Here is a 14,900-nt window from a genome sequence, read left to right as displayed (position 1 = left end):
CAGTTTGTCATTCAAATCTTATTCCACTAATAAGAGGATGCTAATCTGATTCTACTAATAAGAGGATTGTAGTCTTATTCTTATAGTCTAAGGTTTAGACATGTGCTGGATCAGGTTGCTCAAGCCTTTCTGCAGTTACAAAAGCTATCATCTTCTTTTTGTTGTATTTTGTTTTCTTTAAAGGAAAGTTGTATATGAAGGGAAATATTGACCAAGTATGCTGAGTTGTAGTAAAATTACATTAGTTAATTTACACTTCTCCTTCCCCAGAAGAAGAAGGAGCAGACTCTCAGTGCAGAAAAGTTGGCTGTGGAAGAAAATCCCATTTAATGAAAGGGCAAATGATAAGCAGAGGCCAGCACTGAAGTTTGAAGCATTTTTAGGGTCTCATAAACGAAAAAGTAAATAAAGATAAATCCTTCTGTTTTCATGAAAAAAAGCCCCCTATTCTTGATGCTGTTCTCGGCTGGCTGCCACAGGAACTCTGTTTGAGCCAACAAGCCCCATGGAGCTGGAGTATATTACATACTTACTGACAAATAAAGTAAAGAATTTGGGTGAAAGGTATCAAGATATCAGTTTCTTAAGATTCCCTTACCATCCTGACAGGTCTGACATCTCTGTCATCTTAGCAGAGTCTTGGCTTGGCTGAGCTAGGCCTTGTTGGCTTTTTGAGATGGTGCTCACACAGCAGGGAGAATTGAGGCCTAAGCATTAGGACCAACAGGATCAAACAGCAACCCAGATGGATATATGGGGAATAAAATACACTTGACCACATTACTTTCAACTGATTTAGTAGTGCTTTTAGGTAAACAGTCCCCACATATCCATTTCAGCCCCTGAAACCCCACCTGCTGCAGCAAAACTGTCTCTAGTCACTGTGCTGCAGAGGAATTATTTTTGGGTGGTGTGGATGTGTCTGGCAAGGCAGAGCCAATAAACGTTTCGCTGGAAGAAGTTTCATGAGGAAACCCAGCAGACTGTGATGTGCTTGGGCAGATATATAGTTCTGACATCTTGCTTAGGAAATGGAGTCCCCTGATCCTGCAGACCGGTCATTTTTTGAAGGCCTGTTGAAATTGGAGTGCTTATCTGCGTGATTAAATGCCTCCAGAGCTGGCACCTTTGATGACATAGGCATATCTTCCTCATGAATTTTAAGATCGATGTGATGGTGGCCTGTGCTGCTGGAGCAATGACAGGGCAATCATTGGGGGTGTGCTGGGAGTTGCATCATCACTGTGTAATGTACAGGCCAAAGAAATGGGGCTGGAGGAGCCAAGCCCATATATCAACATTCATCACTGATCTATAGCTGGTCTCTCCATTCTGAGCCCTTATTAACTGCCTTAAAATACAGATCAGAGATTATTGCTCCTTCTAGGCCATGGATCTCCATGTCTGTGATAGATATGGAGGGAATAGGATGTTGCCAGAGTGCAATGGTTTTTTTTGTTCCCTGCTGTAACCTTCCTTCTTATTTTTATCTCTTCTTTTTTTTCTCTTCCAAATGAAATCTTTCAGGTCATTTAGTTTCACGGCTCAGCACTTGGAAGTAACGTGGGTGTAAGAAGCTGACTTGGCTGCAGGGCTCTGTTCAGGAACAGCCTGGCCCTGCCTCCGTGTGGGTGCTGGGGCCCAGGAGGGGCCTCAGCCCAGCATTTCCAGGGCTTCTTTCCATCACAAGTTGTGGTACCTTGGGGAGATGAAGTTTTATGTGAGGCTGGAGTGAAGCACAGCCATATCCCCCTGGGACATCACCAGGGCATGGCCTGCCCACCTCCTTGTGCCAGGACTAGTGGGAGAAGCCCAAGTGGCCCAAGCAAAATGGGTCTCAGGAGCTCTGGGATCAGTTTAAAATAATTAAAATAAAACAAGCTGTAAAACTCCAGTGCTGGTGCTGCTGGTTTCCCCACCCTGGACCCATCTCAAGATATGGAAGTGGATGGGCTCCCTTTTCTGAAGGAGGGCATCAGTGTGGGTTGTGTCCTCTGTGTGCTGCAGGGCTCATGTGTGGGAGGCCACTGTGAGGAAGAGGAGGAGAAGGATTCATTCCCCAAGGGCTGTTTATGCTTTCAGCTCTTTTCTCAGGCTGAGGAAACCGGGTGTCGCTCACCCACGACATCTGCAGCTCCACCACAGCTGCATGCTTTCGTTCTCTCACTCCACAATTCCTGGAAATCTCTGTTTTCCCTGAGCATGGCTGGTCCATGTGTGTGACAGCTGAACTATCCACAGGATTTAAGACTCCCTGATTGCTGCTCAGACAATGGACCAGAACAACTTCATCATTATTGCCTATTCCAGAAAAGCCTCATGTCTATATTTATATGGGCATGAAAGATAGCTCAACATCAATTTGTCAATAATGTGCATGTTTAGTGGCCACTAAATAATGTGCCAGGGGCTTGGGGCTGTCTTTTCAAACTTCTCTGAAGTTGCTCAGAACTAGGGATGCCTAATTTTCCCAGCTCAGAGGCCTTTTATTCCCTTTTGCCTGCTTGCCCCAAAATTTGTGTTGCAAACACCCCAAAGGGGGATCTAATGGGCAACTGAGAGAAGCTTAATTGTAACAGGGTGTTTGTAGGAACACAAGACACACTGTATTTATTATCTACTTTTCTTTCCTTGGTTTTGTTTTTATTTTCAGTCTCAACATTTATTTGACATTCCCAACAGTGTCAGTAGTTTGTGCAAAAGCAGTTGTATGGTCTGACCCAAAGTTTTACAAAATAAAGCTGCAAAGTCAAGAAAAAACCCCAAAACAGATCAACCAAAGAAAGTAAAAAACAAATAGATAGATACTTTTTCTTTAAAAGGAAAAAGTTACAGCTGAAGTAAACAATTTTCTTTTTTTTTTAGCTGGAGGCCCACCAAGAGAAAAACAGTAGAGTTTCTTTTGCTCTGTAAGAGTCTTCAGCATAATTCTGCCCTTGCTGTAACCTCTGTGGCTTGAAGAGCTCCTGTCAGAGTAGAAATCATGTTGAAAATATCTCTCACCAACATTGCAAACAGCAGAGTTTCAAAATGGAAAGGGAGTAATGCAAATCTTGAACCTGCCAAGTGCGCCTCACACACTTGACGCTATGCATATGATTTTAAGCACTAAGTATGCAGGGATGGCTTCCATGTGGAAATTCAACTAAATCTTTGCAGAATCTGTCTTCTCAGGGAAGTGGACCCATGGGTTTTCCTCTTGTTTGTTACAACTTCCAAGATAATTTTGCAGTTTTCTTGTTTACAATAATGAGTTTAATTGCTGCTGTTGAGCCTCAAGTTCTGTGAGTGATTATTTTTCAGGAAAAAGGCATTCTCACCAGGAGGTTGAGTTGCACCATTCATCCATTGAAAGGGGATATTTCACTTGTGTTTTAAATTAAAAATCAATAGACTATGTTCCCTTAGTAATTTTGCATTTATAGAAATAGTTCCACTGTTTTTAGAGTAGGGAAACCAAACAAAACTTGTTTACTGTGCATGAAATCTAAATGCAAATTTGGCTCAAGTATAGGAAGATTTTATAAAGGTTTCTAACTCTTACAAAGTCATTGTTGTTATTCACTGCATAAATAAAGAGCTGCAACCAGTGGTTATGAATGGGCTGCTAAACTAATTTTATTTTTTCCTGTTTATTTTCTGCTCCCTTCCAGGTTTATGACAGGCCACAAAAACATTCTGCTCTGCACTATGATCCGGGCCTCCAACAAGACTTCACCAGTGACACCTTAAAATCAAAACACCAGCAGAAAAGTAGCAACCAGCACCACCTTGACTGGTCAGCGAGCTCCGACACTGGACCCGCTTCTCAGAGCTGCTTCATCAACACAGAGGCCAGCAGAGAAGCAATTAGTGCCACCAAGGTCTCTGCTCTGGAGCCAGGAGTTTCCTACAGCAAATCCCAGGCCAAGAAGTCCTGCAGCAGCAGCAGCAGCAGCAGCAGCTCGTGGGGGCAGCTGTCAGTCAGTAGTAAGGAGCTGGCAATTTGCAGCACAGTCCCATCACCCAACAGCATCAGCACGGCCACCCAGCCCAGCAGTGCCTCCGAGTGCAATGGGCTTTTGCCTCTTGGAGACCAAGAGGGAGCTGTGCAGCTGGAGGCCCCCGATCAGCCCGCTGGAAGTGCGAAAAAGAAGTCCAGCAAGAAGGACTTGATGAGCCAAACCATGCAAACCACAGATATGGAGTGGGTAAAGAGTGCTCAGAAAGCGTTTGACAGCAAATCCCATGACAGCATGGAAGGGAAAAAGGAGTCTTACACGATGGACAGCATGTTGGATATGTCACCCTCAAAGCAGAATCCCGTTTCTGCCGTCACTTGTGAAAGTGACACCAATCATGTACGAATTACTATCCCAATAAAGTCTCCGACAACAGATGCGTCTGGCCACAAAAGGAAAAAGAGGCAATCCATTAAATCCTCCATAGAGAAAACTATCCAGGAGAAAAGCCTGCCTTCCGTGCTTGCTTTGAGCAGTGAAATGGCAAACAGGACCAGCTCTCAACCAGAGGGGAGTAAAAAAGACCTTCGAGCCACAAAGCCAGGGAAAGTGATTGAAAATGAGTCCCCCTTAGTAGCAATTGACAGCGGTGTGTTCACAGACAAAGCGTCCCCCAACAGTGCTGCCCGACCCAGAAAACCTTTACCTGTCACATCCACTCTCCTCCCCACCAATCTTTCCACAGCTGGCAAGTTACCGGACATCCAGCACCCCAAACATGCAGCTAAGCGTCGGTGGACCTGCAGCAAACCTAAACCTATTATTCGGGAGACCTCCCTGACGACGTCTGAGAAGCTGATGGTGGAGCCTCCTTCAGCCTATCCCATCACACCATCCAGCCCTCTGTACACCAACACAGACAGTCTTACTGTGATCACACCTGTCAAGAAAAAAAGAGGACGACCAAAGAAACAGCCTTTGCTCACTGTTGAAACCATCCACGAGGGGACCTCCACCAGCCCAGTGAGCCCAATCAATCGTGAATTTCCAGGAACAAAGAAAAGGAAGAGGAGAAGGAATCTGGCTAAGTTTGCCCAGATGGTTCCAGGAGAGGACAAATCCATCAGTGAACTCAAATTTCACAAAAAAGTCGGGAAACTTGGGGTCTTGGATAAGAAGACCATCAAGACCATTAATAAAATGAAAACCCTCAAGAGGAAGAATATTCTCAATCAGATCTTGTCCTCCTGCTCCAGCAGCATAGCTCTGAAAGCAAAAGTCCAGCCACCATCTAGTGCTGGGCCGACCACCATTGATGCCAGGCTAGGGAAGCAGATCAATGTCAGCAAGAGGGGGACTATCTACATTGGTAAAAAACGGGGCAGAAAGCCAAGGGCAGAGCTGCAGGCTCAGCCAGAAGAACCTAAGACAGCCATCAAGCACTCAAGGCCTGTTTCCAGCCAGCCAGAAAACCCAGCAGTGCCTTCCAACCTGCAGTCACTTGTGGCATCGTCACCAGCAGCTATTCATCCGCTTTCAACACAATTAGTGGGGATCAACGGCAACCTCAGCCCTGCAAGCACTGAAACTAATTTTTCAGAGTTAAAAACTATGCCAAATCTTCAACCTATCAGTGCTCTTCCTACAAAAACCCAGAAAGGAATGCACAGTGGAACTTGGAAGCTGTCTCCACCCAGGCTAATGGCTAATTCTCCTTCTCACCTCTGTGAAATAGGTTCTCTGAAAGAAGTCACGCTGTCGCCAGTGAGCGAGTCTCACAGCGAGGAGACCATCCCGAGCGACAGTGGGATAGGTACAGACAACAACAGTACCTCTGACCAAGCCGAGAAAAGCTCAGAATCCCGCCGGAGATACTCTTTTGATTTCTGCACCCTGGACAATCCAGAGGCTATCCCATCTGACACCAGCACAAAGAACAGGCATGGTCACCGGCAGAAGCATCTCATTGTGGATAACTTTCTCTCTCATGAAAGTATTAAAAAGCCAAAGCACAAGAGGAAAAGGAAAAGCCTGCAGAACAGAGATGACCTCCAGTTTCTGGCAGACCTTGAGGAACTCATCAATAAGTTTCAAGTGTTCAGGATTTCCCATAGAAGTTATACATTTTATCATGAAAATCCATATCCCAGCATCTTCAGGATTAATTTTGATCACTACTACCCTGTGCCATATATCCAGTATGACCCATTGCTCTATCTTCGCAGGACCTCTGATATGAAGTCTAAGAAGAAGCGTGGTAGACCTGCCAAAACCAATGACACCATGACAAAGGTGCCTTTTTTACAAGGGTTCGGTTACCCTATTCCCAGTGGGAGTTACTATGCACCCTATGGAATGCCTTACACATCAATGCCTATGATGAATCTTGGTTACTACGGTCAGTACCCAGCTCCTTTGTACCTGTCTCACACGCTTGGAGCGGCTTCCCCATTTATGAGACCTACCGTGCCCCCACCCCAATTCCATGCAAGCTCTCACATGAAGATGTCCACCACTGCCAAACACAAAGCAAAACACGGAGTGCACCTGCAAACCCCTGTGGGAATGGGCCTTGGAGACATGCAGTCCTCCCTGGCCCCTCCGAAGGTTGGAGGAACAAGTCTTTCAAGTGGCCGACTTCACAAGAGGAAACACAAACACAAGCACAAGCATAAGGACGAGCGGATACTGGGGACTCACGAGGATCTGAGCGGTCTCTTTGCTAGCAAGTCCACTGGCTTCTCCAGCCACGCCATCAACGAGAGGCTGAGTGGCTCAGACAAAGACCTGTCCTTGCTCAACGAGAAGAGCAAGCACAAGGAGAAGCAGAAGCACCAGCATTGTGAAACCGGGCACAAAGGCTCAAAGAGTAACTTTGAAGTGGATACGCTGTCTACGCTATCACTTTCTGATGCCCAGCAGTGGTCACAGAATAAAGATAAAAGCGACTCAAGCAGTGATCCCATTGACTCTTGCACAAAGAGATACTCTGGTAATACTGAGAGTAATGGAAGGTCAGAGTCCCTGGACATGTTTGGTGAAATAAATTCCTCAAGTGAGAAGCGGGACAATGATGCAAGTGGGAATAAAAGAAGAAGCTTTGAAGGCTTTGGAACTTACAGGGAAAAGGACATTCAGCCCTTCAAGACAAATAGGAAGGACAGAAGTACTTTTGATTCTTCAGCCTCTTCAGGTAAGCTTTGTTTTATTCTATTTTACTTTGACTATTTGCTGCACTTGAATTTCAATGCTGAACAAAGAGGGACTCACCATTTACAGCAAATGCATTTATAAGATAATGACTTTTCTGTCTTTTGTAACTGACTGTCATTCTTCATTCAAACTTAGGGGAGATCAACAAGAAAGTTGGACACATCTTAAGCCCAAAGTTTTACAAGTCTTTGAGTTGTTACACAGCACTTTTATAGATACTTGTCCTGCCTTGACTTATCTCTCTTGTTGCACTTCTTCCTAAAATCTTACCATTGCATTCTGCAACAGCAGCAATTGTAATTCCTGTTTGCAAGGTGGTCATCCCTCTAATCAGTGTCTAACATCACAAGATCAAAGTCACTGTCCAGCATTTGGGAAAAGAGCAGAGTCTCTGCTCTGGCCCTTAAAGTGACCAAAACCCATTTGTTGATGGGGTGGACCAGACAGGTGGGAAGGTGTGAAGCTGTGTTTGTGTCCCATTAATGTGTTCTACTGCTGGTCCAGAGGCATCCACCATAGTGATGGCTGGGCTGAATAGTTAGAGGTCCTGAGTACAGTCCTAATGTAAATCTGTCACTTCCAGTCCACAGGTGTCATGTAAAATAAATATCCTGAGCATTGAGGGCTGTGGGAAGGGACTGGTGTCATGGAAACAAACCCTCTCCAATGGACTCTGAAGAGTTTTAGGTCTCATGACTTGGAAATATAAGCTGGGTGGATGAAGAGGGAGGAAGCTCCTTTCAGCTGCTAAGGACATCTGTTCCTCTCCTGCAGAGTGGGGAAAAAGGGAATCTGAATCTTGCCTGAGAGAGTGAATTGTATTTTACAATAGGGAGCTGCTTTTGTGATGACACAGAGGCAGGTGTTTTGGTGCATTACAAATGAATTTAGCTTGGGAGCAAGCCCAGTGCTTCCACACCATCAGATATTTATCACAAAGCAGATTTCACACTTAGCTCTGGAAAGGGGTGAGCTTTTCTGAACCAACCAGTGGTGGATGAGATTCTGATGTGCTAAAAAAAGAGCTTCAAAGAAAAGTAGCTGATAGCCTTCAAAATTAAAAGAAAATTAACTGAGAACACAGGAGTAGAGAATTTGTACAACTTGCCAATGTCAGGATACAAAGTTTTTTACTGACTTGTAACTGATCAAGTTCCAAAGACAGATCATGCTATCATGCTTAAGCCACCTAAACATTTCCAATTCCTTCACCACGACCAGAATATGAAATACAGGAGTGAAAAATGGTTTGAAATGACAGATTACCCCCAGAAAACATTTCCATTCATGATATCATATTATATTAGACCAGTTGTGACATCAAAAAATGATACATCCAAAAATATAGGAAAAGAGATTTAAATAAGTCTCTGAACATCAGAGTTGCAACATGCCTGACAAGGAACAAAGTTATTCTCCACCAAGTGCTGCAGTGGCTATTTCATTAAGGAAGCTGGGTTCTGGCACATAGGATTAAAAGCCATCAAAGTGTTTAACAAGCTTTTTTTGCTTTTTTTTCTTTTTAATGGAAGTTCACATTTTTCACAGTTTGTTAACAGCCTTTGCATTTGTAGCCTTTTTGCTCTTTGAACAGAAGATGTTTGCTAAATCTGCTAAATTTTCAGTATATTTCACTAAGGCATAGCAAACTGTCAAAATTCCCAACAGTGTTGAACTCAAATTAGTTTCCAAAGTAGGAGCATGATCCCCACCAGGCTGATTTGAAGATGGAATTAGTAAAGAAAAAGTCGATTTCATGTTATTTTCCTTCAGTTTATTTCCCATGACAAAGGGGAATAAAGGTATAAGATGGAGGGCTAGAACTTGTCATGGGAGGGCCATAAGATTTGCAGTTTAAACCTTTTAAACTAGCTCTTGTTTAAACTGAAATTGGTATTTTTATTTATTTTTTGGTCTTCATGCTTACAGCCGCACAGCATTCCCCATGACCTAATCCATCACCTCTCAGATTATTAATCAATTTCTTCATTGTCATGCTATTATTTAGATGGAAAAATCATCAGCAGTTAGCTAAGCAGAGCCAGATAACCAGAGCCATACCTTGCACTACAAGGAAAAATACTAAAACTAAGCAGCTCTGCCAAGAAAGGCCTGGAGCCAAGACTGCTCATTAAAGCCTAGAAACATCTGTCTGCTTATGAATGCCCAAGATCTCAGAGCAGCTTTTTTCCTCTCTGCCTTTGACCTTCACTGGGATTCCCAGCAGAGGTCTGCACTTGAGTCTAGCCATAACTATTTAACCAGTTCCCACAGAGGGAGGATTGCTCTCTTCCATGATAACCTTCACCTTCCTGCCCCCAACTCACCTTGCATTTCCCTGAGGAGATTGACTAATCAGACAAATATAAGGAAGAAGAAAGAAAAAAAAAGCCCTATGAGGACATATATGTCCATCCCAGGAGGCAACTTCCATAGCCTGATTGCTCTTTCCTTTCAGTATTTGTCATCTTTCACAAGTTAAAAATAATACATAACAGAGATAAGAGGAGACATCCTGAATATTCTGATGAAAGCTGAAAATAGATTTATATCACAATTTCAGTGTTATCTCTACTGCAGTGGCATTTTGGTGTGTTCAGTGGTGCCATTTGCAACTTCATTGCATTCTTCTGGAGATAAAATATGTAGCAAAATCTACCCACACTCAGTGGATATATCTGTGATGAGAGGGATGAGAGAACCATTTATGGTTTTTTTGGTGATTCAGGCACTGTAATTTGTTTCAGTGTGGTGCGCAGCTGCAGGTACCATTGTGTTGTTGTTAATTTATGTTTTTGTCTCTCTTGTGACAGTGCTTAGCCATTTCTGAGAAGTTTGGTGGTCCTTGGTGATAAATAGTGGTCCTGCTTGTGGTAGAAAACAGTCCCGTTGTACAATCTTTAAGCCTAGGTATAATTTTATTATCTAGCAAGAAATAGGCCATAAAGGGAAGTGATGTCCTTCCTATCTGTGGGAGAAGCTGGCTCAAGAGAGGTGGCCTGGCACAGGTTTCCCTGAGAAATTATGGATGTCCCATTCCTGGAATTGTTCATGGACTTGGTTGAAGTTTCAGTACTGTTGCTAGCGGAAGGTGTCCCAGCTCAGCCCAGGAGCTTTGGAAATAGATCCAAGGTCCCTTCCAACCAAACTATTCGATGATTCTGTGATCTGATGTGGAAATCTGTGCCCAAAGTGAACAGACCCATTAAGGGAGTGTCACCAGTTACTTTGGTTGGGCACAACAAAAGTCCATTTCTTGTCCTGCACCAGCCTGGACTATGACTGGCCATTCTTTAGTGGAGCTCTCGTGAGCTTTGAGCCAATGTACATCTTTTGGGACCATTTTGGGCTAAATGCGCAGTGTTAATGCATATGGCTAATTTCCCAGTGGCCTGTTTCCACACATTGTTCTGGAGAAGTTGGTGTTCCTCCTTCCTTCCATAATAACAAGCTTACAACTCTTCCCAGCCACTCCTCATTACTGTTGCATTCTGGGGCCTTTTTCTGAAATTATTATTTTTGCTAAATTTCTTGTGCCCATACAACCCTACTGCATTTAGAAAGACTAATTAATCAAAACCAATTTAACAGGGCTTTTCTCATTAGCTGAAGACTATTCCAGTGGCATTAGCTTGGCCTACAGGCAGGAATGCAGCATAAAGTGTTTCTGATCCTGCCTTGCCACAGACACTTGGGCACATCCTGGGCTGATCTGTCAAGCTGTGTGCACCAAGCATTGGTTCAGTTGGCTCCTTCCCTCCGACAGTCAGAGGTACACCTCAACACACTTGCAGAGCAGCCTTGGAGTCCCTGTGGCACTGTGTGACCTGAGGCACTGTGCACAGCTGCATGGCTGAGCCTTTCATCTGCCTTTCAGGAGTTACTGAAGGCCCAGGTGAGGGAGCCAGGGAGAGGTCACAGATTGGTGCTGCAGCTGGGCTGGGGACACTGAGAGTAGAGATGTTTTAAAGAGGCCCTTGTGGCAAACTCCACATCTCCTTGTCATGTGTCTGCCTGTTTCCTGATGCTGGAGAAGAGACTTCCATTGCTGATGAGCAGCCTCAATGCCACAGCTCATCCCACAGAAAAAAAAAGCAAGATTGTTTGTCCCTTGCTTTTTTCCTTAGGTGGAATAATGAGGAAAAGCACATTTAACCTTTTAAGATGCATGGATAAAATGGCAATTTGCATGTACAACCTGTCAGATTATGTCCTAGTTACAATCACTGCAGGCCAGGATGTAGCTGGAGGTGAAGCAGAGGTTGAGAGCTGCTGTATGCAGGGCTACATTTCTGATTTTCTTGGTAGTGAGACTAATCAAGGTCTGTGCTACTTTACTGTCACACTATTTATGCCTCCTTGTTGTTTTTTATTTTTAAACAATGATTATGTGAACACAGATTGCCTTGCTTACGTGTTGGGTATCATGGCTCAAAGATCAGGAAGTGCATTGGTTTTATCAGATACAGCACAGACACCACGCACAGTATATTTACAGGAATATAAAGTAAATCATATGCAGCTATTAGGAAAGCAGTAATCATCAGTCTCTGAATGCTGGATAGCTAGCATGAAAAACACGCTTTATAAATTAATGCTTAACTTACCTACAAGCCTCCCAGGCTTTCCCCCCTCAGTGTCCAGCAGTGCTACTTGGTTGAATTTCTTCTGACCTGAATTTCTAGCTTGATCTTTCTTCCTCACTTGTTTTGTGCAGTGCTGGTTCCACTCTTGAAGGAATCAAGTTTATCAATCAATCAGGTTTAGCCCTGACCAGTCACAGTTTTACACTGAGAAGGGATCAGTATCTATGTAGTGGATAAGCATATTTGTTCTAAATGTATATGGGAGATGTAGGTAAATAGTGTGAGCCAATTGCCTTAGTAATTAAATTTTGCTGATTTTTCATATGATAATACTTTCCACAAGTAATTTATCATTTTACATAGGCCTGGAATCACAATGTTGGTTCATTATTCTCCAGTGAATTCACTATTTCAGTGAGAATGGAAACAGTAGGACCATGCAGTTTGACCCACTGTTTTGGGTCCCTTATGGCAAGAAGGGTGTTGAGGTGCTGGAGCATGTCCAGAGAAAGGCAACACACCTGGAGAAGTGTCAGGACCACAAGTCTGATGAGTAGAGGCTGAGGGAGCTGGGAAGGGGCTGAGCCTGGAGCAAAGGAGGTTTGGGGGGGACCTTGTAGCTCTGCACAGCTCCTGACAGGAGGGGACAGCCGGGGGGTCGTTCTCCTCTCAGGTAACAAACAATAGGAAAAGGGGAGATGGCCTCAAGTTGCTTCAGAGGATGTTTAGATTGGATATTATGGAAGACTTCTTCACTGAAAATATTTTTAAGGATTGGAACAGGCTGCCCACTGAAGTGGTGGAGTCATTATCCCTGGAAGTGTCTAAAAACATGCAATAGTGGTGATTTAGTGATGGGCTTTGTCAGTGCTGGGGGAATGGTTGGACCTGGTGATCTTACAGGCTTCTCCAGCTTTAATGCTTCTGTATTTCTGTAAACAGCATGTGTGATGAACATTCTCTCACCTGACCAGCTCAAAGACATAAAATGAATGCCTGTTTCTGGCTGGGTCTTGCATGTATACCTGTGGATGAACCTTTGCACACTGAAACAAGAGAGAAGTGAATTTTGGGTGATGCATGAAGTTGAATAGATATCCAGAAAACCACATAAATAAGTCACCTGGCTTTCTTCAATAGCAAAGATCTGACTCAACAGGACCTGAGTTTTGTAGGGCACTGAGTGCATAAATTCAGAGACAGACTGGTGTATGCTCTAGGATTTTCACGTCCATCTTCCATATCTTAGTTTTCTCATTTAACTGCAGAAAAGAAATCTCCTAATTGCAGTTAACCTCAGTGTTTGAGTGGGTGAAGGGGATAAAATCAGTTTCCTGCCATACAGTGCCTCAGTGAGCTCTGATACTCACCAGTGCCCAGAGAATGCAGCGTTAGACCCATGGCAGTGCTTGCAGTGGATGGGAGAAGAGCCAGGTAAGAACTTCACTGGCTGAGGATGTGTGGGGTATCAATCACCCTCCCTTTCCCCAGCTCTGCCTCTGCTGGGGTTTCCTCAAACACCCCAGGCTCCTACATAGCTTCCAACAGCTGAAAAACTTTTCCAAGCCCCAGTTTTAGTAGAGTTTTTTCCCTCCCACTGTGTCCCGTGATGAGGGACAAGTACTGTACAGCTACAGGGTGAGTGTTTGTGCCATCTGGCCCATAAAAGTTACCATCAGAGCTTTAAAAACAAACCCCCATTATTTGTAAATACAGTTACATTCATCAAAACAGCTGTTTAGGACCCTGAATGTTTAGGAAATCAAACAAACCAAGCAAGCCCAAACTACTGAAACAACTTCCAGAAGCATTATTTGCCCCTTTAGGATAAAAGTCCTTGTTTTCCACTCAGTTTTCTATGAGTTCTATGGAGAGGAGAGCAAGCCAGCACGACTGTTGCTCCTCTTTGCCTATGGTGTATCCTACAGGGGCGTGCTGCTGATGGGGAAAGTGAAGCTGAGCTTTCCTTGAAAGTGTTTTGACTAAGGCAATTTAAATATAATGAGTTTTGTCTTTGTTGTTGTTTTAAGGCTACCTCTTGATTTACTGTGTTGCTTCCAATGTCTGCACTGACCAAGGAGAGAAGAAACAGGAGGGAAGCTGGAGTGGGAGAGGAAGCAGGACTATTTATCACCTGACCTAACTTTCATTTCCTCTCTTAATGATTGTATGTTTATTGCTCTGCCTGAGGCTCAGTACAACGTCCTTTAGACCAGCAATGAATTAATCAAATTAAATTCTGTGACCCTTTTGCTTTTTGGGAGTGTTGCAAGCCTCCCAGCACCCTGCCTAATTTCTGCTTCTTAACTTTGCTCTCTGTCCAGCAGTCAAGCAGTTCTTCCTTCACAACTTGGCGTCCCCCAGCTATTTATCTTCACTCTCTCTGGCCAATGCCAGAACGCCTTGTTTGAAGTTTTTATTCAGACCACTGCTAGTTTATGAAGTTGTGCAGATTCCACATTGGGTGTGCAGCTGCTTCACGTCAGACACAATTGGCCTCTGCTGGGCTCTTGGCTTTAAAAGGCGATAAAGAACCACGGCCAGATTCTCATCTCGGCCCAGCATAAATCTCCCCACTGAAACTGGGGAGGCTGAACTTCAGGAGTGGAGTATCCACTGAGGCAAAGGGACAGCGTGGGGCTGGAAAGTTCCATCCACAGCTTCAGTGGCACACCAGAGAAGGATACTGGGCATGCCAGGGTCGTTCTGTCTGTCTGCAACCTGCCAGGTGTTGAAAATAGCTTTGGTTCAACACTTATAAGATTTTCCTAGCTTGGAGGGAGTGGGTCTGTTGAGACTTTGATGGTGCCAGTCTGGGTACTTGTGTAAGTGGCAGTTTAAGAAGAGTGAGAGGGAAGCCTGTTTGCTTTAGCTCTGGACTGTACACAATGCTCTTTCTTGGCACTGATAGTGTAGCTGCAAGGCAAGAGGTCCATGGATGCATGGAGGAGGTAAAACAGAACCATGGCTGCACCTTTGCTACAAACCTGCTGATCTGTGTGACTCAAAGCTGGGCATAGGAAAATCTGATCAATCAAATCACTGACAAATCAAATCAATCAAATCACTGACATAAGGCATCTGCCAGTGAGAGGGATCCTGATGTAGTCATAGCAGCCTGCATCCTGACCTGCCCAGCTGCAAAACTGAGCTGGGGTCT

The 14,900-nt window shown here is 44.2% G+C and overlaps 1 protein-coding gene across 3 annotated transcripts in view; it reads left to right on the top strand.

Moving 5' to 3' along the window:
- SETBP1 (SET binding protein 1) overlaps positions 1–14,900 on the top strand; it is a 270,016-nt gene that overhangs the window by 184,073 nt on the left and 71,043 nt on the right. For all 3 annotated transcript variants that reach the window (XM_074532771.1, XM_074532770.1, XM_074532769.1), the window contains one exon: positions 3,654–7,134. In XM_074532771.1, coding sequence (XP_074388872.1) covers positions 3,654–7,134 — 3,481 coding nt within the window. The remainder of the gene's footprint in view (positions 1–3,653; positions 7,135–14,900) is intronic.

Source organism: Zonotrichia albicollis, chromosome Z, assembly GCF_047830755.1.
Source record: "Zonotrichia albicollis isolate bZonAlb1 chromosome Z, bZonAlb1.hap1, whole genome shotgun sequence".
In the NCBI taxonomy this organism is placed as follows: Eukaryota; Metazoa; Chordata; class Aves; order Passeriformes; family Passerellidae; genus Zonotrichia; species Zonotrichia albicollis.
The sequence above is the reverse complement of the archived record's forward strand: the minus strand, read 5'-3'. Positions and strand labels throughout refer to the sequence as shown.